General features: G+C 40.7%; 1 protein-coding gene across 3 annotated transcripts in view; it reads left to right on the top strand.

Annotated features, from left to right (window-relative positions):
* Positions 1-12473: 12473 nt before the first annotated feature.
* Positions 12474-26588, top strand: part of RMDN2 (regulator of microtubule dynamics 2) — an 88230-nt gene continuing 74115 nt past the window's right edge. For all 3 annotated transcript variants that reach the window (XM_041476947.1, XM_041476946.1, XM_041476945.1), the window contains exons 1-5: positions 12474-12600; positions 13088-13554; positions 19823-20018; positions 20980-21082; positions 24927-24987. In XM_041476947.1, the coding sequence (XP_041332881.1) occupies positions 13100-13554; positions 19823-20018; positions 20980-21082; positions 24927-24987 (815 nt within the window). In that variant the 5' untranslated portion in view covers positions 12474-12600; positions 13088-13099. The remainder of the gene's footprint in view (positions 12601-13087; positions 13555-19822; positions 20019-20979; positions 21083-24926; positions 24988-26588) is intronic.

Here is a 26588-nt window from a genome sequence, read left to right as displayed (position 1 = left end):
TCAGATCTCTCTGTGATGGAAAATTGTCTTGCTTAATCTTTTCACAGTGGCTTACTTGGTCTTTGGCTTTGCTGGTTCACTCCTGATTCTATAGTCTCCATCTGTAAAGCACACTCAGTGTAGCACTGTCTTAAATTTTTTCTGCTCTTCTTGTTACTAGGAACACGATTTCATTGATGAATGTTTATAACACAGCTTGAGGAATTTCATCCTCCCCTGGTAAACTGTGTAGGAGATTGCCTTAATGGACAAAGAAAAATGTCTGCTGGACTTTAGCCAGAAGCATGGACTTGCTTATAAAGAAGAAAATACAAGTATAACCTTTTGTTGCTGTGTACAGAAGACATATTTTAAAAAATACTCACCTCTTTTCTTACAAAATAAAATGGAACCAGTGAAAGATATATGTGGTTTTCACTATTTTCTGTCAAATTGCTTAGTTATGACAAGTTTAATTCCACTTCTTGATCAGATATCTTACAAGATATCTATTTTCTCCAACAAATACCTCTAACTGGGAAAATAAATTACAGATGACTGTGAAAAAATGAAGACAACTTAAAGTTAAGAGAAGAAAAAAATGGTCATATGCTTCAATTGCAGGTGTAAGGAATCTAATTTGAAACAGCAAATTGAAAGTTAAATCCCAGTTTTAACTTCCCTGAATAGGTTACTTGAGCAAGTCTTGGAATATGAATTCAGCAAAGCCATGATGTTAGTTTGATTTATGCTTGTTCAGTTTGTTTAATCAGGGTCTGAAAACAGACTTTAGGGTTTGAGCTGTTCTGAAGGCTACGTGAGAGCGGGTGTTCCTGTGCTTAAGTTAAATTCCCTGTAGAGCAGTTTCTAACCTCTGCTGAAGAGAAGCAGAATCACGCTGTGTTGTCTGGCTAATCTGTTGTGTTGCATTTATGGTAAAGGAAATATATGTGCTATATTTCACTGCTTGCTGAAATAACCTGTAGATGCCCAGCAGTTTTAAAGAAGAGTTTCAAACAGACTGCAAGCACAGCTGAACTAGCAGCCAGAATGCACTAACATCTTTCTCAGCCTCAGAACAGTAATTTGGAACTATGAATCACTCTCCGTGTTTCTTCCACTCACTCCCTGGTGGAGGTTTAATGTACTTAACTATATCCCCATGGAAAATGTTATGTGCCAGGAGTGGAAAAGCACAGGAGTCCCATGTAGCTGATGGAATGATTAAAAGTCAATGGGTCCCTTCTGCCCAGGCATCTCAGAAAAGGAAGACAGGATGCCTTTATTTCCTTACAGCACCTTATCCCTGCTGCTTCTTCTGGGTTGGAGAAGGATGGATGGTCTTTTGGCTGCTGGCATTGCCTGAGGTGCTCTGGAATAGGAGACCAACTGCTGTCTGCTTCATTGGAGCAAAGAGCCCTGGAGAACTGGAATTCGTCTCCCACATTTCTAGAAAAGACTACCCATCCAAAGTGGCCATGGGAACTTGAACATACGGTTCAAGTACCTCTCACGTTCACAGGTTCCCTCACTTTGCCTATTGAGCTGTCAAGAAGCGCAGAAAGCATGTGAGCTGCCGAGAGAGAAAGCCAAGTAAGCCTGCAGGGGAAGCAGGCAACTTGGGATCCTGCCTGGCTTCTCTCAGAGCCAATGTGCTGCTCAGAAACCTGCCAATTACAGTTTGGGTTATTTTTTTCCCAGTGGAGAAATTTGCTGTCAGAAATTTCCAGCCAGCTCTGCTCTGTGCTGCTACTGCTGCTCCAAATGAGAAAGCCAAAATGGCCCAGAGGGCCTCACACAGGGAAGGTGCAGGGCCTTGGGAGCCCTGCCATGACAGCAGGTCTGCAGCCCTGGCTGCCACAACCCAAGCACGAATGCACTTCCGAAATGTCAGATGTTCCCTCCAGAATTACGTATGCACATTCACTCTAGTGTGACCGCTAAAACAGTGCATGTGCCTTGCCAGGGACTTCAAAGGCTTTTCTACAACACTGTAATCCTCTGATAAAAAGTTCTGCTTCTTATTAGAGTCCTAGTCCTGGTCAATATTCTTTGAATTTAAGAGGCAAGTAAATTCTTCTGATTTTTTTTTTTTTTTTTTTGGCATAAAGAAGGATATGCCTTTTTACAAATTAAACTGTTTAATAACTTGCATTTTTTTACCTTGCCTGTCTGAAATAGCCAAGCTGGACAATGGTGTCTATCTGAAATACACAGAACTACAAAAATTACAGGGTCCAAAACTATTACCACTGAAGCTGGGCTCTTCAAATGAATTGGGACAGTGCTCCTGATGGGTAATATTGTAGAAGTGTTACTATGACTGGCTGGCTCAGCTTATACAACAAATCAGTTATGTTGTTTTCTTAAATAATAACTCTCCATGTACTACCTTTTTCCATATATTAGAAAGTGAAACATGATGAAAATTATGATGAAACATGATGAAAAATCTGCTTAGTGCACTCAGTTTTTTACCTTCACAAGGTATTTAGAAATAGATATTAGTAAATAAAGTAGGAGTTAAGTAGTAATTTGACTGGTTAACTAAAGTGCCTAAAATGATGCTGTTTTCTAGCTCAGTTTGAACTAATTTTTATTATGCATTACAGCTGAACAGTGATTGTGGTCTTAGAACCATCACAGATAAAGATGACCATTGCCTCAGAGCAATTAAAGTATTAAAAAAAAAAAAGGACAAAAAGATGCAGATAAGCAAAAATGCATTGAGAAACCCATGTTTGTTTATAAATAATGGCCAAGCTTGTTTGCTGCACCAGACTGCTGTTCAGTACAACTCTAGAGGAGAAGGCAGCCAAGATAAGCAGGGAAGTCGCCACAGCTTCGTGATATTCTGCTCGTCCTCCTGTTTCAGTTCAAAATAGATTGCAGGACATTTTGCCAAAGGTTGTAAATAAAGTCACCCTTTTTACCACCAAAGAGATAATGAGTATCACATGGGCTGGCCTCCCATATAACGCAATCCAATACGTGCCTCAAATAATTTCCATGACAAGGATGTCTTGCAAGTGGCAGAGGTCAGTAATACCCTAGGCACATAAAGAGCAAGACTGAAGTCTACAGCCTGAAAGCAGTTGGACAATTACTGACACTGAACTTGAAGAGTTGTTCCCTTTTCAAGGGGCCTTTCTCCCCAGAGATGTTACAGAAAACCTATAGCTATGTACATGTAAATTCAGGAGGTAGGAATCCAGGTCATGACCACCTTTGTGACAGAAACAAGATCTCTGGGCATTTAAAATTTTACAGAGACTTTCTCCACCTTCTTTGTTTCTACCTTTACTTTTCATTTGTGGTGATTCTACTCTGAGCATCTGTTCTACTGCCTCCATTTCTCTTTGTTTTGTTTTGTTTTGTTTTTTTGGGTTTTTTTTTAATTTTATTTTATTTTTTGTTTGTTTTGGTTTTTTGTTTGTTTTGTTTTGTTTTGGGGTTTTTTGTTGTTTTTTTTGTTTTTTTTTTTTTTTTTTTAAGACTTGAAGGACACACCACTCTGAGCTGAATTTTTCTTGTTAAGGGACAACTTACACAGAGCCACACCATGATAATTCACTGTCATTCGGATCTACACTAGAACCAAGAGCATATACTAGAAATATATGCTCTCTTAACTAGTCTTGAGATCTGATAGTCTGCCTCTGGTACAGGTATAGGATACCAGGTGTTGTCTTTCCTTTTTTAATTTGTATCTCTTGCACCCTTTCTCCTACAACAATTGCAATTAGCGATGCACTTCCATGAGATGAACAAAATCAGTCACTTTTCTCCTTCAGCTCCTGGCCTTGCGCTCCTGCCTTTTTTCTCACAAAGGGCTTTGCCTTGAGCTGATTCAATCCACCAACCTGGCAGAACAGTGACAACAAAACCGCGGTTTTCTCAGCCAAGGCAGTGAGCTGAGCTATCTAATTAATGCTGGATTCAGCGCAAGGAAGGATGTAAAAGTACTGCTTTGGATGGCTGCAGGACCCGCGGCAGGCCGCTGCCATCCGATCTCTCCAAATGCACCCGCCAAGCACCGGAGAAGCGAGGAACACCGGGCATGGGCGTGCTTCAGGACGTTTCCTTCCTTCCCTCGTATCCAGGGGCGTATCCAAGGGCGCCGCCGGCTGCGGCACAGCGACAGGGAGCGAAGGCGAGACATCGACCCGCCCCTGGCGGCCGCGGCGCTCGGGCGCCACCCAGTGGTGCCGCTGGGTGCGGCCGCGTCTGAGGGCGCCCGGGAGAGGCGGGGGACGGGATGGCGTTCCCTCAGGCACAGTGACCCGTGTGGCTGCCGGGCGCCTCGAGAGCCTGTGGTATGTGGGGAGATACTCGGGGACATGGTGGGCTCCGCGCCCCTCCTGCCCCAGAAGCATGCACGCCGTGTGTGGCGCAGTGCACGGTGTGGCTCCTGTCCCCTGCTGTCCCGGGGCAAACCGTCCCCTCACGGCCCTGCTGAAACTAGGCAGCGAGGCTGCTTCTCACGCTCCGTTGCCCGGCGGTTGTGTAACCCGGTTCCTCTGATAGCTCGAGTCTGCAGGCTGTGCCTGCCCATGCCTAGCACGGACCGCCTTGCTTTTGTGCCAGGTGTGTGCTTTGGCACGGGTACGCCTTCTCCCTGCCTCCCCCGCCGCGTGTGAGCCCGGCTGCCCCGCCCCGAGCTCCGGTGGCAGCACTCCTCGGCAGGAGGTGACTTTGGGGTTGCCCAAACCCCGTCCCTCGGCAGGAGGCGGCTTTGGGGTTGCCCAAACCCCGACCCTCGGCAGGAGGCGGCTTTGGGGTTGCCCAAACCCCGACCCTCGGCAGGAGGCGGCAGTTGCCGCTTTGGGCCGAGGAGACGGTGGCAAAGGGCGGGGCGGTGTGGCCGTGGGGCAGGTGCTGTCCTCAGGACGGTGTGTGGCCTCGGGGAAATCCTTGGGCCACGTACGCCTCAAACCAGCCCTGCGAAAGCTCTGCCGTTGGGAGGGAGCCAGGCTGCTCGTAGGGAGCCACATGATCCATGCGTGGCCTTGGAGGCAGTTTTTGCCCTGACCTCCCTAACCTGGCAAAAACAGTCCCACCATGCCCTCCAAATTCCCACTTGCAAGCCCGCAAAAGCAGTTCCAAACATCATGGCCTGGAGGCATAACTGCATCATGACACTGGCATGATTTTGGTTTTTTTGTGAAAATATCAAAGAATTTTTAAGTGTTGTTGCTCAACATTGGTTTGCAGCCCTACACAATGAGTTGACTGTACCCAGAGATGAAACAGATTTCCTACTCTGCACATTTACAAATGCCATTTGCACCCTCATTTGGGATAATGCTGCAGTAAATTAAAAAATAAATATATTTTTTAGCATTCTTTCTGTATTTTGGAATCAGGTTCTGATGCAAAATAGTGCAATGGACACGTTATCTACATCATTTGATGCCTCACATGCTGTTGGCTCTTCAGAGTAACTCTTGATTAATATTAGACTTGTTCAGGGTGTAGTGCTAAATTTTATGCATGTTTCAAACTTCTTGCTCAGTAGGACTTGTAGCTGTGTGAGGAATACAGATCTATAGACTCCTTTAAAAGTGTTTTAAATTTAAAAAATGGCTTTTAAAAAATAGGAATTTGAAAAAAGGATTGTTTCACATCTGGAAGATAAACCATATTTTAGCATATATCAAATATATCATAATACTTTTGGAAATTATTTTCCTGCCCTTTGGAAGCACAGGGCTGTATTTGCTCTTCTAGGTGTTTTGGTTGCTTCAGTCCTGCTTTCACAATCCAAGACTATTGACTAAATATAAAATATTTATTTTATGAAAACAGATGATCTTGAAAAGCTGCTTAGTAACTTGGTAAAGTGGATTATAACAGTATGCAATAGAAGTCTGTCAAAAATTCTATGTACCTGTTGACATACAAATCTGTATTTCCATGTGCTTTTGCAAACTGGAAAACAAACAAACAAACCAAATAAAAACATGTTTCAGTTGTTCGTACAATTTCTTCCTAGCTCTGGAATCTTACTCTGTTATTCTCAGGAAAAAAAAAAAAAACAACCACCAAACTGGTATTTCAGTTTGACTATCAAAACATTTGCCAATGAAAATGCTTCTAAAACAACTACTCTGGCCAAAAATCTGACTGTTTCATAGAAATACTGTAATGTTGCCCAAGATACTTTTCTATCTTTTCATTAGATATGGAATTTTGAAATTGCATATTGCACAGCCATGCAGTAGCTTTCAATAGTGTCTCTGAGAAGTGGCAATAGAAGAAACAGTTTCACTGCTTTCAGGGACAGCAGTACTGCTTATACTCCGAATGTCCTGGGAGGGGTTTTGTTACTTCTGCTAAAATGCAGTTCAGAATTCTGAACCACACTGAATAATGGTTCCCCACTGGAACCATTGGATGGTTAACCTAGTGAATTAATCACACAAACACAGTTTTTCTAAATTAGAAAGAAATGTGCAAACATTTGAAAGGCTATCATTGCAATTCTTGACAGTGACTCAATATCTCAACTTTTGCAAGTGTTGCAGTTGCTGCTGCATTTTTTCCCACAAGATAGCAGCACTGTAACTATGAATGAGCAAAGCACTTGTGAGCCCATCTCACCAAAAATTCAGAAAGCCCACCTGGTTTATTTACTCTTTAGGAATCTGCAGCTCAGAATCACAAGGAAGATTTCTTACACACCAGGATGGACTGCAAACACCAATTAAAAGAATAAAATCTATATTTACATTTTACTTTAACACCTATCTCTATGAAAAAACCCATCAGGTGTCTTGAAACCATCTGCAAAACTAAAATGCTGTGTACATAAATATATTTGAGTGAGTGTGTATGTGTGGGTGCATTGCATACAGTAATAATCTTGTTACTGTATACAGCAAAACTCTTTTAAGTGGTTAGGTGCTTGTTTATGCTTCCCCTTAACTCACCTGGTTTCACCACATTTCCTCATGCTTTTAGCTGCACTTACTGATTGTCACTGTTCACAAGTGCTCCCACGATGAAGGAGGAACCCCTTTGCCAGCACTCAGCAATCGCCAGCAGGAGGTGAACTCCCCGCTGTGTTCACTCTGCCCTGAATGGTTGTGTAACCCACATCAAACTCTCCAAGTGTAAATATGTATGTAGACAGTAATGCTTTGGGTTGGCTCAGGTGTGCACCTCGCAGGCAAATCTCCCAATTGTCCCAGCTTGGCAAGCTTTGCTTGCCACGTACCAGGCATAGAACACCTGGCTGCACTTTGGGAATATCCATTGCAGAAGCACAGCAGAGGCACTGCAGCCACAAACGGGCACACAACCCCAGTGATCAGGCTGGAGTTGGCAGAAGTTAACCCAGGGCACAGCATGGATGTCATGGCATCAGCACCAGCTGTTTGGCCCAGAGACTCACTGCTGTCAGACCCCACTGCTTGCTAATGTACACAAGGCCTTGGTGGCCTAGATGGAAACTTGAAATCAGAAATGAAAATTTTTTATAAACTCACAAGTGGTAGCAGAGAAGAGGGACAGAAATGATGGAAGAACAGACCACATCACCTGAATGATGATTTTTTTAAATGTGAAATTGTAGACATCCCAGGGCCATCAGGCAATATTTACTGGAATACAGGAAGGGGCATGCTGTCATTTGCAGGTGGAAACAGTAAAGCTCTTTAAAATACTTCAGTATGCTCTGAAATAGCATATTTATAGAGAAGCTGAAAAAAGGGACACTTTTCATTCAGTAAAAGAAAATACAGTGGGTGATGTAGAATACAGCGTGCACACACACACATCTTTATAAAGACTTTGATTATTTTTGAGTTTTAACTCCCAAGGAACATATACATATACACGTAAAATATATTTTTATACACATATATTATTTATGACTATTCATATATTTTTCCTCTTTTTACCCAGGCACTCCAAGGACAGTTTCTCTTTGTGAAGAAATCAGGCAGTGCTGTGAAATTACATCGGATGTAGCCTTGCTTATTTTTTCCTATTGTTGTCAACACAACGTATGCAAACTCTTTTGGGCTGCCAACTCTCATCTCTTACATCAAGGAAACGGAATCATCTACCTTGGCCTACAAAAATTAACAGAGCTCGTATAAATATATTTTGATAATGTCCTTGAGATTCCTGAAGACACAAAGAAGCAGGAACAGTACGTACATTTTTTCTTTTGCTGTTTGAAAAGCCATGCCATCAGTGACCATTTGTACTTAGCTGAAATTGCAGCACTGGATCCTATCAACACAATAAATAAATAAACAGATGATTGTGAGTGCAGTTGAACTAACGAAGCCAGGTTTCCTATGGGGTTATAACTTGTAATTCTGTTAGCTCACATCTGATAAAATGTGAGCTCTGCTTTAGCTTTTCCTGTCCTTGCAAAATGCTTTTCTCTTGTGTGGATTCTCAGTTTTGCACCAAAGAATAAGCAATCTTCCCCATAGCCGTGACTCTAATTCAGAAATTTCTTCTTTAAAAGATCAACTAACTCAATGAAATTTGTTAGAGTTTCTCTGTTGAATTTGACTGAGACTGGCCAAAGATTCAAAAATACTGGGGACGAGGGAGAGGTACAGTTACATTTGCATGCACGGAGACAAAGGCAGAGGCAGCCTCATCTCCCCAGGGAACTGTGCTAAGCAGTATGTCTTTATTTCAAAAAAACAGAAAAGATCAGTGTGCTATTACCCATCTCCTTTTAACTTCAACTGATTAATTTCTCACTAGGGGCACTGGACAACTGTTCAGGCCAAAAGCAGCAGAGAATACTGACAAGTCTGACAGTGAGTGCTTCCCTTTGAGGTAAGATATAACTTTATTTTTATAGCAAAAAAATTCAGAAGAATTTAACCAAACTTGACAGAACAGTGATTTCTGACTGTTCTGACATCCAGACAGGATTTCTGGCAGGCTGGTTGCAAGTCTGGTCAAAGGTATTTAAGCTTTCACAATGTTTGGTGACATATTAACAATATTTGACTTTACGCCTACAAGACAACTGGTGAAGTAATAAGTATGAAGTGTTACTAGCTCATTAAAGGTTTCTGTATCTGTTACAAGCAATAGATTAATCTCTTGGGAGTGGGGGAGGGAAGGGCATTTCAGAAAGAACAGCATATAATGAAAGAAAATGGACAGAAGACTTACAGCTAAAGAAAATTATGAAAATAGTAAAATACAAATGCTTCCAAACAGAAGTGAAAGCACCAGTAGATTATGCTTCCCTTGTCTGGAAACAGAATGCATCCATTACTTACTATATAATGGCTCTCTGATCCATTGAACATAATCCCTCAACAATGTCCTAACTTTTCGAATATGACACAAAAATCTTGTCCCAGTTCAAAATTTCCCAAAAGACCAGTAAACTGCCTGTCCTGGTTTTACAAAAATAGTGCTGTAAGAAGGCTGGTGCCCTGTGCAGGCGTGTCAGTGTTGCAGCACTGGTGTGCTAAGTTCATTCCTGTGTGTCTGCCTGGGGCCAGGGGTGGAGGGAGGCAGGATGATCACAAGGTCTTGCCACTCCAAAGTGCTGGCCTTCTTGAAACTACCTGGAGTGGCCCTTCAATACTTCAAAGAGTCTACAAAAAATAGGGAAAGTGGCTTTTTACTTTGGCAAATAATGATAGAACAAGTAGGTTTAGATTAAAAGAAGAGAGATTTCAATTAGATGTTAGGAAGCAATTCTTTACTTAGGAGGTGAGGCACTGGAACAGGGTGCCCAGAGAAGCTGTGGATGCCCCATCCCTGGAAGTGTTCAAGGCCATGTTGGATGCAGCCTGAACAACCTGTTCTAGTGAAAGGTGTCCCTGCCCATCACAGGACAGCTGGAATATGATGATCATGAACATGCCTTCCAACCCAAACCACTCTATGATTCTACAATTCTATGATCTTGACATATTCTGTCACAATTGGCTGAAATTAAGCTCCATATTCAGCAGCTAGTGAGTGGAGAAAGTGTCATGGTATGGCTTGAAGGACAACACACAGACAACCTGGGGGCATAAACTTTGTGTTCTTAGGAAATAAGGCTGAAAATACACTAAAAATATTTGGGGCTAACCATTTTATAACAGATGGTTGTCTGGACTTCTTTTTTAGGACTTCAGGTATAACCTTTTTTTTGAACTAGGAAAAATTCATATGCAGAAGAGTAGTACTTTACTAAAAACATTTATTTCCATTTATTAGAACATATATCATATTTAGGCAAATTGAATTATGTCAAATCTAGGTAAATTGCTGTTTAGTTCTCCAGCTTGGAAAGCTGCTGTGTTCCAGCGAGTTTCTAAATATAAGCAATAACATCTTTGAACCAGACAGGTGACCTGATTTTCATAGTTGCTACATATCCAGGCAGCTGTAGATGGTAGTTCTCCTGGGCCTTTATTTTTGAAAACAGTTCTCCTTATCTAAGGCCTGCAGGCTGAGACAGTCACTTTGGAAAATCTTCAAAAATAATCACTTAGCCTTTTGCATCTGTAATATTTTGTTTCAACTCTGTGCTCTGTTTGCCCTCAAATTAATTATCTTTTTAAAATCCTTTCCTGTTATAATTGGCTCATGGAAAGATTTTGGCATAATAGATTGAAAAAAAGGGTAAACAAAAATTAAAGGTTTTCCAACACATTTATATTACCATTCCTGAATACTTGAAACACTATCAGCATATGGAGATTTATGTTTTCTTGTTCCATTTTAAAACACTGAGGGATTTTGTATCTTAAAACCATTACTTATAGTGAAATTTGTTAAAATAATTCAGTTTAGTGAGGTTTCTATAAAATTGAAGAGATTTCCATCCTTTGTTTAAAAATTTCAAATTACAAACATATGAACAGATTATACATTTTGTTATTATATTGTAACTGGGAAACCTGCAAAACACTAAAACAGTATTCATTTCTTCATTCTAACAAATTTCTACCTTTGTCTCAGATTGTAGCTTGGTCTCATAAGGGTAATTTCATCCTCAGGATCTTAATGAAGAATTATTTTAGAGCTGTATTTGGTTTAAACTAAATTATTTGATGATAAATAGACATTAGACTGATTTACAATTGCTAATTTGTACTAAGACTGAAAATTCTTGAGTTCTTGGTACCTGTTTGAGGCACTTTTTTTTTTGTTTTGAACAGCACTCTGCTCACTTTTTAAAGGCAATTATTATGTTTTTTAAGAATTGTGTTCCTTTGTTTCTGATTGATATGGGTGAGGACAATTTCAGCTGCTGAAGAGCTTCTTCCATTGCACAGACACAGTGATTTCCATTATGGTTTCCTCAAGCCCTCACACAGAACAACACGAGTTTTATGCTTGTAAATTTTGACAGGATGTTGTGCACAGGCTCTCCACAAGCCTTCAGGAAGACAAATGGTCAGAGCAGGTTGTCTGTGGTGATCCTTCTTCCATCCCAAGCGAGAAACAAGAGCCAGATCATTTTGTCATAAAGGGCAGAGGAGAGTCTTGTGAGAGTCACCAGTAAAAGTGATCTCAGATGGGGCACAGGAGCAATACCTCCCACACTCTGATAAATCCCTCTACTCTGCTCTGGTGAGATTCCACCTCCATTGCTGCATCCAGCTCTGGGGTCGCCAACACAGGACACATCTGTTGGGATGAGTCCAGATGAGGAAAACCAGGTTAATCAGAGGGATGGAGCACCTCTCCTGTGAAAAATGCTGAGAGAACTGGGATTGTTCAACCTGGAAAAGAGAAGACTTTGTTGTGACCTAATTGTGGCCTGGGACCCGAAAGGAACTTAGAGGAAAGATGGGGCAATACCATTTACAAGAGCATGGAGTGACAGGACAAGGGGAAGTGGGTTCAGATTGAAAGACAATAGCTTTAGATTAGACACTAGTAAAAAACGCTTTACTGTGAGGGTGGTGAGGCACTGGGACAGGTTGCCCAGGGAAGCTGTGGATACCCAACCCTGGAACTGTTTATGGCCAAGTTGGATGGGGCTTGGAGCAACCTGTTCTAGTGGGAAGTGTCCCTGCCCATGGCAGGGGAACTGGAACTAGATGGCCTTTAAGGTTCCCTTCCACCCCAAACCATTCTATGGTGCTGTGGTAAATTCCTCCAGACTTTGGGCAATCTATAATGGACTTCGGTGAAATCACCTTAGGGTCCTTAGATGGCTTAAATTGCAATGAAGCTTTTATGCCAGGACTGCCCGTCTTCCTGGCAACTGGGCGGGGTTTCTCCGTGATTTTGCAGCTTCAGGTCTCCACCAATGCAGTGGAAACACAATTTCTCTGTAGCCTAGAAGTAGCAAAAAGTCAAATCGGTGAAATCGAGGGGCCACCAGACTGAGGACAGACACACGAACAGGTACATTTGCTCTAGAACGGCGTGTTTCGAGCCATGTCCGTGGCAGGTGCAGCCGGAGTCCCGCAGCAGCACGGCGCGCCGGGATTCCCAGCGCTGTGGGAATCCCTCCTCCCCCGGGCAGCGCGCGTCACCCGGGCGGCCCGGCCGGCGGTGCGGCCCAGGCCCGGCCCCCTCGATCCGGGTATCGCCGCCCCCTGTGCCGCGGCGGGAGAGCTGCGGGCTCCTGGGCCGGACTCGCTGCTGCTCCCGGCTCGGCTCGGCCCGGCCCGGCCGTACGTACGTACCGGGGGCGGCGCTGGGCTCGGGGCCGGCGCTGCCGGGGCGGCTGGGCCCGGGGCTGGGGCGGCTGCGGGGTGGGCAGGAGGCGAGCGCGGGGCTCCGGCAGCCCTCGGCGCGGTGGGGCTGGGGGACCGGCGTGACGCCCCTCCGGGCGGCGCTCCGGCCTGACAGCTGGGTTTCCGCCTCTCTGCGGTGGCGGAAAATCCGATTATATGAGTTTCTCGCATTAAAAGAAACAAATCCCAGGATGCCGGGACGGTTAAGAGTGAAGGCTGCGGTCCTGCCCATGTGCCGGAGCCCCTCACATCCCCAAACCCACTTTGGTCTTGTTTTTGCCGCCTCGTATTGCGGAATCTGCAAAAAGTGTAACTTTGTGTCTGCAGTTCTTCCTGCTTTATGTTTTCGTGATTTCAGAGCGGAGCAAGTCGCTTGTGTAGAGCAGGGAGAAACATCTTAAACTGTTATTGTTGTCTCACAATTCTAGGAACGTGCAGAAATGTCTCCCTTCGAAAATAAAGGACTAATACTGGGCATAATGGCAGGGACCGCTGGATTAAGCCTGGTGTTGGTTTGCTACCGCAAGATCCGAAAGCCTGGTGCAGCTGTGCGTATTCGTGCGTTCCAGGATATAGGTAACAGAGTTAATTCAGTGGGCTTGCCAAATGAGGCTCCTAATGAGCAAGCAGCAGTAATGGTTTTACATGGAAGGCAACTGCAAATACTAGAAAAATTGAATGACCTGCTACTAAGCGTGGACGAACTGAAGAGAGAGGTGGAATTTCTGAAAGAAGCTATTCCAAAACTTGAAGAGCTTGTTCGAAATGAGCTTCAAGGAAAGGGTGACGTTCAGAGAGTTAGCCCATCACACAGAGCAGCAAGGCGAAGAAAAGCAGAGACAACTTCTAGTGCAAGAGAAACTACCAGCTCTGAAGAGGCAGAAAGTGAAGGAGGGTGAGTTAATTTGTATACTCTACTGTACACATGCAGTGCAAGTTGCATCATTACCTATATGAAACTGTAAACAGGAGCCCTTAAAAAGTTTGTAAGGAGCCCTTTAAAAGTATAGATTTTATACTTCTGGAAAAATAATTACAAACATTCAGATGAACAGTTTTTAGATCAGAGAAGACTCTTAGTGATCATCTGAAATCTGCACTATGGCTGAAGTTGGCTTAATGCCAAGCATAATACAGATTCTTTTTAAGAGTGTGTTTGGTAACACTGATGCAGTATTGCTACATAGCTGTGCAATGAGAGGCAAAGTTCAGAATAATGGTGTAATTTTAAAAGTTCTTCTAGTGCAAAGTGTCTTCGACAGAGTTTGTTCAGACGTGTATGCTCACGTGCTTTTCCTGATAATTGTTTTTTATCAGCCTCACAGATTAGTTATTACTGAGTTCTGCCTAGAGGCATTGCATACTGTGGAAGCTACATCTGAGCAGCACCTCTGTACAAGTGGCAATGTTTATGTGTATGAGCTGTTGTATACACTTTTTGGTGGCTCAAAAAGTGACCATGAGGAATTTAGGATGCTGACTCAGGTAGAAAGTTCCTAGTTTTGATCACATCTTGTAGTCACGTTATAGTTAATGGGGTCTTTTATTCTCATGAGTTGAGGAACATGCTGGGGAATGATGTGTTCCAGGAGAGGCACTATATTTTTGTCTTGACATTAATCTCCTGTAATTACAACTTTGTTTTGGTATAATCAGATTAGATACTTACATGCAATTTACTAATACTATGTTTATAGCAACTGAGTTTTTTGAGCTACTTCTCAGCATGTCTTACACGCCCGTGTAGGCAGCATTATGTCTGTTAATTGCCCATCTTATATCACCTTTTCTCTTTAAAGTATTTTAACTAACTGTAATATTCTGGAGACAGCTAACATGCTGCATATTAATGGAATTCTATATTTAACAGTTTCTCCACATTCGTTTTCAGTTACTGTGAGCAGACTTTCTTTCTATGTTACATCCCAGCCCACAGAGTTCACAAGTCTTATATTTTGATACCATATTTTAAGACTTGTCAGTTCTATTATGAACCAGTTCTTTATTTTAAGTATTCAGGGTTAGCATAAGTATTCAATGACAGTCCTCCTTCGTCTGGTGTGGAAACATCTTGGTTCTCTTAGTTTCTTAGATTATTTCATCCATTGGTTGGTTTGCATAGGCCTTCATGTTATGAATAAAATATTCAGAGCTGCAGATAAGGCAAAGGGACCAGTTTACAAATTACCAGGTCCACAGATGCAATGCAGGGGTTATTCCACAGGTAGCATTTGAGAAAATCCTGTTTCCTGATCAGGAGTGATGTGTTGCTGTTTGAAAACAAGCCAAGGAAACTTGTGTGTTCAGGTTCTTCCGTGTGACGAAGAAGCTGATGTGGTGCTCCAATACAAGTGATTATAGTGTGCAAGAGCATTGAGTGTGTCCTTAAGAGAGGCCTTCTCTGACAAGTATTTGTGTACAGTCAGAAACAAGGAAGATAATTCAAGGTTATAGTTAGCATTAATCATTTGGCTATGTTCTTTCCCAATGCTGTTTTTCAATCCCTTATGGAAAGAGGTGGGCTTTTTTCCTATTAACACATTGGACTTGATATGTTTGTTTTTCATATCTTCTCTAAATTTGAGATAATTTGATTTTCTTTAAGTAAATAGTATTTTTTTGCTTCCTTTTGCAAATAGATTGTAAATCCTAATGTGTAGAGTTGCAATATATAGCTTTTTCTGAAGTTTTCTGTGACTTTAATGACTGGTGTATGGTCTGGAGGGTCAATAGCAATACATGAGTTTTTTGCAGTTACTCTACATCACTGCTTCATATGCTGTAGGCATTGCACCATGTGCACTGTTTTATACTCTTCTGTGGCTAATTCCACACACAATAGTGCATTCAGGTGCTTGTTTTGGCACTACAGGAAAAAAAAAATTTGCTCTTTGTTAGTGATAAAACATTTTTTCACCTTTCTATACTCCCATCTAAAGTGCATTGTGTTTCACTGCCTCAGCAGTAATTTCATGATCTAGAAGATAGGATTTTGCTTGAATTAATCACTTCTGTTTTTAATTGACAAATGGGTAGACACTGGGAATTGACAGATAAACTAATCTGAAGAGTTTTATGGATTTGTGCTGGATGACTACATTGGTTTCAGGTTTGTAAACTTCTTCCAGAAAAGCTTTTAGTACTACCCTAGTTTTTTTCATTAAATATAGGGAGCTGACAGTCTCTGATAAGACTCTCACTGCTTTGATCTGCTCTGGGCATATTCTCAATATCACTGTTGGTATTCAACACCTTGGGAAGAGAAGTTTTCTGTTTTGCCTTTCAAAAATTACGTATTTCTGTAAGTGGAGAAATGTCACATGTGTTTTAATAAATGAGCTATATTTTTACATAATGACAGTCAGAATGGAAGGTGCCCTGAATGGATGAGACATTAAATGGTAAAGAGTCTTTGGTTTCTAATCTATGCTTCTCTGTATTCTATTTTTTTTAAGTTTGTTTCAGTTCCAATAATGTCCTAGTGAAAACTTCGATGTTTAACATTTGAGAATGTGTAACAAGCACTCAGTTATTTACAAATACAATAAATTGTGCCTAGATGGTCACCTGGAATGGAACGTGTCACCGAATTCTCCTCTTTGTGATTTTCAAGCTGTTTCCTCCCTGATATGGCAGTGATGAACTCTGAACATCAGTGTCATTTTGGAACCCGTCTTCAGCTGGCCCAGCATCCAAGCTCTTCAAATTGCATTTGGCATCAGACAGATTCACTGCAGTAAATTATTTTCTGACAGATGCTCTATTTATAATTTTTCCTTGAAATAGTTTAGTCAACAGGAAAAGAAATTTCCCTTGCCTGCTTCTGAGTATCATTTCACTTAGCATTTTCTAATTTATTTTGCTGTTCATTTATTTGAAATGCAACCTTCAGTTGGCTTAAGAATCCAGTTTGCCAAACCTTTCCTTGAAAGCCACTTATCATTACTGATGGATGTGCACTTTGCTGAATCATACAGTGCAAATTTGATCCAGATCCATCTGTGACATAAAATCACCTTTCTGTGGAATTAGCCAGAGCAGATGAGAGGGTGTTTGTATCAGCTTGTGTTTTTCTTAGAAGTTGGCAGGGAGATGAGAGATGATATTTGATCTGTCTAAAAGCTGAAGTGTTGTGAACAAATGATACCTGGTTAGGCCCAGTGTCTGCCAATTTACAGACACCCCAACACAGTTTTTGAACAACCCAACTGTGTTCATACCACAGGGGTGTTTCATACCATGTAGCTTGTTTTAATCTGGTACTAGGTGCTGGGATTTATTGCTTAGCCATGGTGGGGTGAGTCTCCAGCACAGTTTCCATTTGTTCTTTGAACTTTGAACAGTCCATTGTGATACAACTGAGTCCTGTTGGTTGATCGTTGCTCCTCACATTCTTATCACTGTTTTTCTCTTTTATTTAAATCTATTGGTAATAAAGGTGAAAACAAGTTGGCACTGACTCTGGACATTTTTTCCATTTTTTTCAAATATTGATCAATGTGTTTATCACTTGTAAATCACTTTTCTTTTTATCACCTGATAAAACCTCTTGCAGGAAAATACCACCTAAAATTGCAGATTTCTGTTGTATGGAATATTTGTAAAACGAACAATAATGACTATTCCTTGTTTTCTGTTTATTTCCTTTTTGGAGTAGTGTTATCAGTCCTTAAAGCCCTGGAGTTTTTAAACTGTGTTAAGAAGAATCTCCACTTCTGTTTGTTATTTCAGTGCTTTAGAATGCATCGGTATAAGACTGTTAGCTGCTTTGTTGAAGGCAGATATTGCCCAACAAGTAAATTGAAATTTATGACATTCTATTCAATGTTTAAGAGGGTCTGTTCCACATTTAAATACATTCAGGGTTCATAAAGCAGGTAAATAGATGAGGTAAGAGAGAATTTGCAAGTACAGTGGAGATGAGAGGGAATAGGTAAGGCATGACCCTGCTGTCTCTGCTGTTTTGTAATTAACTCCTTATGGGTTCACATGGTCTTTTAGATAGTGACCTACTTCACACTTTTTCTATGAGTCTCCCAATAAATATATGACTTACCTGATGTCGTGTGAATTTGATGTTTGGCCTCAATTTGGTGTTTTGTCATGACATTTGATGTAATGCTGCTGGAAATCTCTGCTGGGCTTGTTTGGACTGACAGACAGCCCGATGGGCTTGGGCGTCAGCCCAACCTTGTATTTGTCATCTGGCTATTATATTTTTGCTGGGAGAATAGCATTTTCTAATAATCATTTTTATCTGTTATCTAACACAGGAACAGTAGTGATCATAGAGATTTTAGCAGATGTTTATGCAGCAGAGGTAAAGAATACAACACCAACTCTGACTTCCAAACACTGGTCCCTCGCTTTCATATCTACCTGATTAGGTAGCATTTGATGCAGTGCCCAAATTCCTGTAACTAAGGATATTGTCTTTACTGCTTAGTTGTTGCTCTTTCATATTATCTAGTGACCTTATTTTAGGTTGGGAATTGCCCAGATCCTCAGTGCATTTATCTTTTAATTAGGGGGAATGGAGCATCTAAGTCATGTGAGGAAAGATACTTTCCAAGCATACTTCACATCATAGAGTTTTGTATTGGAGCTAAAAGATTGTCCCATTCCCCGGGAACTCCCTTATACATTTGATTAAGTTTGGGCTCTTAAAAATGCAGCCACGATATATATCTGTGCCCACTTCAAAATAACTATGAAAGAACGATATGCTGTGTTTTAAGCATGCTTCAGAAAATGAAAATAAATGTTCAATGACTGAATATAGTCTCTGCAAGACACAGCATAGGATGTCATCAACTTCAGCATCATCACGATTATGTAAAACAAATCTGTAGAAACATATGAAGTTTTCCATCTCTGTTCTGCTCAATGAAGTTTTTCAGTTTGAACATGTACACATGGTCTGTGTATATATTGTTTTATGCAAAGGTATTTTTGACTCCTCTTTCTGGTGTCATTGTGTTAATTTTGCAGCAAAACTGTCATGCCACATCTGGCACTTCTGTAGCTTCATAAGCATTTGTACTTGTTCATTTACAGGCTGGAAGTGTATCTGCTCTGATACACTCATCTGTTCTGAAAGCAACATATTGAAAACAGAATATTTGAAAGCCATGATTAATAACCTTCATTTTGACTGCTAACATTCTGTCCTAGTTATATTTCTGATAAAAGAAATAGATTTTTTTATATTCCAACTGTCATGGTCTATTTCGATTATTCAGTTACTTAATGTGTGTAGTACATTCCATGCTATTTGTACTCAAAGTAACCATTTAGAAGATCTTTGAACCTGGCAGCTGATAGGTTTACATTGTTACTTCTCCCCAGAACAGTATTTTCAAAAGTGGAAATGCAGAAGATGAGGCTTCTCTGTCCATTTTTAGTACATAAATAAAAGGCTGCTTTTTAAAAAACAGTGCCATCAACTGCTCCTCTTTGAAATCAGAATACCCTAATGTATTCTCAGCACTTTGGACAGTAAGGCCACCTGCTTATCTCTGTGTGATATTTATGCTTTTGTAAATATTTCTTTGCCCTTGACTGCCTTGTGCTGAGTACTTGTGCACTAAGCATCATGAATCAATATAAGCTCTTTTCTGAAGTTCAGATACTCTAAACTTCAGAATGCTCAGAAGAAATAAGGAATTTATAATGATGGTGTTATTTTTATTGGCTTGTATTTAGATCTTAAAAGTGCTAAGAAAATACTGTATAAATTATTGTTATAGCACTTATATTTTGGTTAGTAAGCTCATTCTTTGTTCAAAAAATAGGGAAATTGAGGTAAAGAGTTGAAGAGGCCTATTCAGGGTTACTGAGCATGTCTTAAAACACATTAATGATTTCAAGTGTTCTGCATTTGAAACACAAGGCTACATGTGTTTCTAATATGTATCTGCATTTTTTTAATGGAGTATTAGGCAGCAGTATAATTACTTACCTGTTATGTTTGGAATATGACTGTGCTATCCCTTTGAAGATAAAGGTTTTGTAATAATAACAATAAGCTTGATATTAATAAAAAATCCTTTAAAGTTGGACAACTGGGATAAACTGTACTCTGAAATTTTTGCTTTTTAATTTAACAATGCCCTTTTTTTTTCTCTTAAGAAAAAAATGGTTGTTATTTTCTGTGATTTTAGTTACCTTACCGCTCATACTGATTCTGAAGGAGACTCTGAGGAAGAAAAGAGATGTATGAAATCACCTGATGACTTGCTGAAATCAGAAGAAGATGAAGACTTACTTAATTTTTTACAGCAGGTGGACAACTTGCACAAGGGTTCAGAGGATGATAAAAAGGAGGGCTTCAGACTGCTGACTGAGAAAGATGACAAGGTATTATGGGTAAACTTAATATTGTGTTGCTATTAACTTATACTTTACACTGCTTTTGAGAACTAAATACAAGCTTTAAAATGCACTTAGAAGTGGACTATGAAATTTCAAGCATATTTTTAAAATACAGTCAAAAAGTAGTATTTCAAAGTGGTGTTAATATTCATGTTGTGTGGACATAGAATTTCTACTATTTTGTATCCCATTCCAATTCAATAACTTTGAGGCTTTGTTTGACATAGGAATTCTTCCATAAAACAAAGAAAAATCATGGGCTTTTTTCAATATAAATTATACTTACTTCTACTGGTTTTGGAATTGTCTGTGTGAGAAAATCCTGTAGAAGTAAGTAGTAACCAGACCTACTGTTCTCAAACTGTGAGCATCTAGTCTGCTCATACCTTTCTAATACCATCCATGTGAATTTTTCCTTTGGCTTTATTGGGCCCATATGTAACTCCAGATAAAATTTAAAGATGGTTTCATGTGCAGTGCTGAATTCATTTTACCATTTTATTCTGGTTTGGCAAGCATTAGTTCTGACTGTATTTTCATCTGAGTATTGGAATACCAAGGAAGGTAAATGAGATATTGTGAGTGAGTGTGGTGCTTATGGCTTCCCTGAAGAAAATACATATACTTTGTTCAGGAATTTGTTGTGCTTTGCTGAATTACCTTGTAAATGTTTACATTAAAAGAAGTTTAAACTGATTTATAAAATAACTTTTTAGACAGTCTCAGGTGTTTCCAAAAGCTGTATTCTCTTTTGTCCATGGAAGATTGGTCAATTGGTTCTCACATGAACTAAAAGTAGCATGTAGAAGGATGGAAAATTAACAAAAAATTATGCCATCTTCTGAATACTTGCTTTAAGCATGTTATTAATTTTAAACATTGTGAACGTAAACTGTTTAAATCACATTCTGATCAGTTTAATTATGTAGCTGTCGTCTACTTCCAGTACAAAGACTGTGTGGACTTTCTTTGGAGGCTTGCACGTGCTTATGGAGATCTGTTTGAGATGACTACTGATGCTGAGGAGAAGAGGAAATATGTAACTGATGGTAAGAGGAAAAATGTTTATGAAGAGTGCCATATGAATGTAGTGAAACATGCTTTGAACTTTGGTTAAGTTTTTCAATATAAGGAATTTGCAATCCAAATTTGCATTTGTACTGTAATGATCATGCTTTGTGCAGTAAACCACCACAGTTTGTAACTTCAGTTCATTCTTTCCTCAATGAGATCCAAAATCAGTGGCAGAGAAGTATAATGGGTCATGATTGGAGGCTGTTGTCTCTGCAGATTGCCTTAAAATCCTGTATTTTGTTGAGAAACAGATGGATACAGAATGTGGAAACTCCCAGATGTTGTTAGCACAGTTTCTTAATTACATCTTTGGGAAAGCAAGAGGAATAAATAAATGAGGCTGGGTCAAGGTTTGTTTTTCTGCTTTCCTGTGGTCAAGGAGCACTCCTGCATATCAGCAGTCTCTTTTGTGGTGATGGTGGGGATGAAACTCTGTGAATCTGGAGGAACTGTTGACCAGAAACAGAAGCGGTGTGTTGACAATTGATGTTGCTTCCAGACATCTCTCCCCATGTGTCTTGTTTAACAATTTAATCTCTACAAGATTTTAATTTTCTTCATCATAGCACCTTTTTTTTTGATTGCTTTTAAAATCATTGCCCTTTTTTTCACTGTCTGGATGGATGTTGGCTAGAGGAACAGTTTGTTTCCCCTTTTATTTTGGGTCTTCTTTTTATTACATTAAAACCTACATCTCTATACTGTGCCACTCTCCTCCAGTCAAGGCACTGTTTTTAAAATAATCTTTTTTGCCTTTATCTCAGAGTATTTCTCTCTTTCTTTTGTCTCTCCATTGCCCCTTCCTTGCTGCACCAAATCAGGTTTTGTAAGTGTAACCCAAGTTTGGGTTTTTTTGTCTTTTGTGACACCTCTCATTGACTTTTTGTTGTGTTGGCAGCGACAGTGTCACTGACAAAGCAGTTTCAGCTGTCCTTTGTCATCCTTAAAGGCAGTGTGATGCCTTCACGCTGTTGTAACATATTCCACGGTCAACCTCAGTTTGTTCAAGGTCCTTCCTTTTTCAAGCCTTTTGTCATCTAAATACTCCTGAAGACTTGCACTGTCTTAGCAACTTAATTGATACTGTCTTTGCTTTAGTAGAGACTTGGCTTTGTACATAAATCCTACAGTGCAGTGAGGATTATGACACAAAGTAAATGAAAACAGTAAATTCTGTTGCAGGATCCTTTGCTTTTACCAGTGACTGGACTTGAAGCTGGCCAGGACTGTGGGGGACAATAAAGAGTTTTTTTCAAATGTATTAATGGCAATAGGCAGTGTAAAAATAACATTAGCTCATTACAGGATGAGGGTGGTCACCTCACAAAGGGAGACATGGACAAGGCACAGATGTTTAATGTATTCTTTGCCTCTGTCTTTAACACGGATGATGGAGCAAGGGGTTATCAGTGCCTTGAGCTGGAGTACCATGGCTGCAAGAATTATCAATTCCCAGTCAACCTGGAAATTGTGTAGGATCTGCTGCTTCATCTGGCTTCCTAAAAATCCATGGGGCCTGATGGGATTCATCCAACAATCCTCAAAGAACTAGTTGGTGTCATCTCAAAACCTCTTCTGGTGATTTTGGGGCAGTCTTGGCAATCTGGAGAGGTCCAGCTGACTGGAAGCTGGCTGACATTGTCCTGATTTTCAAAAAGGGTAGGAAGGAAGACCCTGGCAACTACAGGTCTGTCAGTCTTACTTCAGTGCCTGGTAAAGTTATGGAGAATATTATTCTGGGAGGTATAGAAAATCATCTGGAGGACAATCCATCTGGTCACAGCCAGCACAGCTTCATGAGAGGAAGGTCCTGCTAATAAAACATGATTTCCTTTTATAACAAAGTGCCCCACCTAGCTGATCAAGGGAAACCAGTTGATACAATATTTTTGAATATCAGTAAAGCTTTGGATACTGTCTCTCACAGGATCTTTCTGGACAAAATGTCCCGCCCACAGCTGGTTAAACACATCATGGGATAATGTGGTTCACAGGTCAGGCACAAAGGGTTACAGTGAATGGGGTGACATCAGACTGGGGACCTGTCACTAGAAGGGTTCCACTGGGCTCCATTCTTGGCCCTGTGCTCTTCAACATCTTCATAAAGGACTTGGACACAGGCAAGGAAGGGATACAGAGTGAGTTCACAGAGGATACAGAACTGGGAGGAGCTGTTGAGTCCCTTGAGGGCAGAGAGAACCTGCAGAGAGACCTCAACAAGTCACAGAGCTGGGCAACCACCAACTGTATGAAGTTCAACAAAGGAAAGTGCTGGATTCTGCACCTGGGATGGGACAACCCTGGATGTGTGGACAGGCTGGGCAATGAGATGCTGGAGAGCAGCACCATGAATCCTGGTCCCTGGCAAGTCGAACCTGAGCCAGCAGTGCCCTGGCAGCCAGGAGGGCCAACCCTGTCCTGGGGGCATCAGGCACAGCATCAACATCTGGGCAAGGGAGGGGATTGTCCTGCTCTGCTCTGAGCTGGGGTGCAGTTTTGGGTGACACAATGTAAAAAAGACATTGAACTATTGGGGGGCATTCAAAGGAGCATCATGAGGATGGTGAAGGGCCTTGTTGGGAAGCCACATGAGGAGCAGCTGAGGTCACTTGGTCTGTTCAGCTTGAAGAAGAGAAGACTGAGGGGACCTCATTGCAGCTACAACTTCCTTGTGAGGGGAAGAGGAGGGGCAGACTGATCTTGGTGGTGCCAGTGACAGGACCCAAGGGAATGGATTGAAGTCGTGTTAGGGGCGGTTTAAATTGGATATTAGGAAAAGGTTATTCACCGGAGTGTGACTGAGCAATGGAAGAGACTCCCCAGGAAAGTGGTCACAGCACCAGCCTGACAGAGTTCAAGAAGAATTTGGACAATGTTGTCAGGCACATAGTGTGACTCTTTGGGGTGGTCCTGTGCAAGCCAGGAACTGGATTCAATGATCTTTGTCAGTCCTTTCCAACTCAGCAGATTCTGTGATTCTGTAACTGCATGTAACCACAGCTGATGAATGATAGCAAAAACCAGGGAGAGATAAAGAATGATGGAATGAAAGTGAGTCTTAGGTGTTGAGTAACCAGCCTAGTTTGGCTCATTCTCATGAAGTGGGGGTGGCGGCAACCTTTTCATCTCAGTTTTTGGAAGTGCTGCAGAGGGCTTGAGACTGCAGGAGAGCTGGCAGTAGTTTCATGGTTATTTTTCATTCCACTGGGTAGGAGGACTGTGTATGCTATTCTTTGTTTTTATGAAGTTAACTTACAATACAGAAATGTCAGTGCAGTTTAATTGGTTGCAGCTGAGACTCTGCAAACAGCAAGCATCTCAACTGAACTTCTTACTGGGGGCGTGGGTTGATCAAATCACCTACTGTCATCTTTATTCAGTTAAAAGTGGAACTTAAGGGAAGGCTTTGTGCTAGAAAGAAACTTCAACTGGTTTATTCCTGTACCCAAGGCATTGAAACGGCTTTGCTGGTTCTTCTGACAGATGCTTGTCTGACCTGCTTTTAAGGCTCTTCAGTCTTACAGACATGACAGCCTCCTTTGACAGTCTCGTCCAATCCTTCCCTGATTTAACTGCATCTGAACTGGATTTTAAAGGAAAATACTAAAACTGCATGTATAGTTGATATATACTTATATGTATGTGTATGACTATGTAAATGAAGTAAAGCCAGGATGTTATGTTGTTCATCTAAATGTTTCTAAGAACAGGAAGCAATTTCTTTGCTGCTGGAGTAAATCAGATTGCTTTGTTCTTGGGCATCACCTAAAACGTGGAAGAGTACTATAAATCCTTTAATATATGGTGCTCCATTTACAGGAAAGATTAAAGCTGAACAGGCTATTCAGCTGGATGCTGGGAGTGCTGAGAGTCACCAGTGGTAAGTTTGAGAAAGTTTTTACAAAGTTGTGTACATTTATTAAATTCAAGGAAAAAAACTCCAGTCTGACATCAGTTTCATAAATTAGTCATTACTATTTTTTCATAGTTTTATGAAATTCAACTATCATCAGTTGTTGCTAAGAATTACATTGAAATATTCTGTGAAGCATTTACTATAGCATGTGAAACAACTCAATAACCATACTTCAATAAGTACCAAGAAATGTACATAAGAGTATTTGCTTAAGCTGCTATTTTGTTTCTCAGAGAAGCCGTAGTTTTCCATTTACCTTCCCATTCAATAATTCACAAAATAATGTCATTTGACCTTGAATTTTGTCCTTTCCTTTTCTTGTAATAGTCTAAATTGTGATAATTAAAAACAGACATAGAGGACTATGGAAATTTGAATTAACTTCTCAATTTTTGTTTTATCATACAGTTTTTCTCCAAGCTTGACTCTTAGTTTAGTTTTGTAGACCTTGCCAGAACTAACAAACTCTGCAAATGTAAATATTTTTTATCAAATCAACATTATCAGGTAAAAGATAATTCTGCTGAGTTCTAGCTGATAGTTCCTCACCTTAGTATTTTATTAGTAAATTTTACTGCACTCCTGATTTCTTTTCTAATATTATTAGCTTTTCCTTTCCATTTTGGTTTCTGCATTCTTCATTAATTTTCTTTGCACTTGTGGGATGGGATTTCACCAAACTTCTGCGCATCTAAAACAAATACTTTTACCCCAGGCTCCTTTCACAATCTAAAGAAAGCAGCCACTTCTGGAATGCAGTTCACTGGAGTCAATTTTGCTCATTTAGTCTTGCATGAGGGTGAGATGAATTTCTCCTGGGGCTCAGTTGACAGCATCTCCATTGCCAACAAAGGGAGCACATGTCAGCTATCTCAGGTTTAGATACTTGATTAGACACAGACATTGTCATTTAAGCAGTTAATTCTCTGTCTTGCTTTCTCTCTTTCTGAAACCAATTTAAAGCCATTTCTGCTCTTTGCTTCACCACAGTCATGACCACTTCCTGAGGGTAATGCTGGTGTACCCCTTTCAGCTAGAACTTTGTGTATAAACAACCACAAAATCACATTCAAGTACGAATCCTGCCTCTCCCTTCCTCCTCAGCCCACAAGACTGACAAAATATTCTAGTATAAATACAGCTTCACTGGCAGAAACTATGCTGATAAACCCTTACATATTGCGCAGGGAGATGTAGGTGGTCTGCTGGACTTCACATGTGAGATCCTGTCCTGGCAGGAACATCTAGCAGGGGAAGAATTATGAGTGTAAGGAGATGTGTTCCAGAAGTTAGCTCAGAAAGCTGATTGAGAGGTTTAAGAGGAAAATCTTACATTCTTTAAGCTACTGCTTCTTGTAACAGGCAATGGATTTCTATATGGTTTGCAGTTTTCATCCTTCATCTATCTGGGTTGCAAGTGAACATGAGGTTTTTTATCAATTATTGTTCAACTGATGTCTTTCTAGAGGTATCGATAGACATTATATATTAAAATAGTTCACTGTCATTTTTATCTGAATATATTATCTGCTTGTCTTTATTTTCTGACATATTTCTGACTTAGT

Source organism: Pyrgilauda ruficollis, unplaced genomic scaffold (assembly GCF_017590135.1).
Source record: "Pyrgilauda ruficollis isolate IOZ18807 unplaced genomic scaffold, ASM1759013v1 scaffold4, whole genome shotgun sequence".
NCBI lineage: Eukaryota > Metazoa > Chordata > Aves > Passeriformes > Passeridae > Pyrgilauda > Pyrgilauda ruficollis.
Note: the sequence above shows the minus strand (reverse complement) of the source record. Positions and strands in the feature narration are given on the sequence as shown.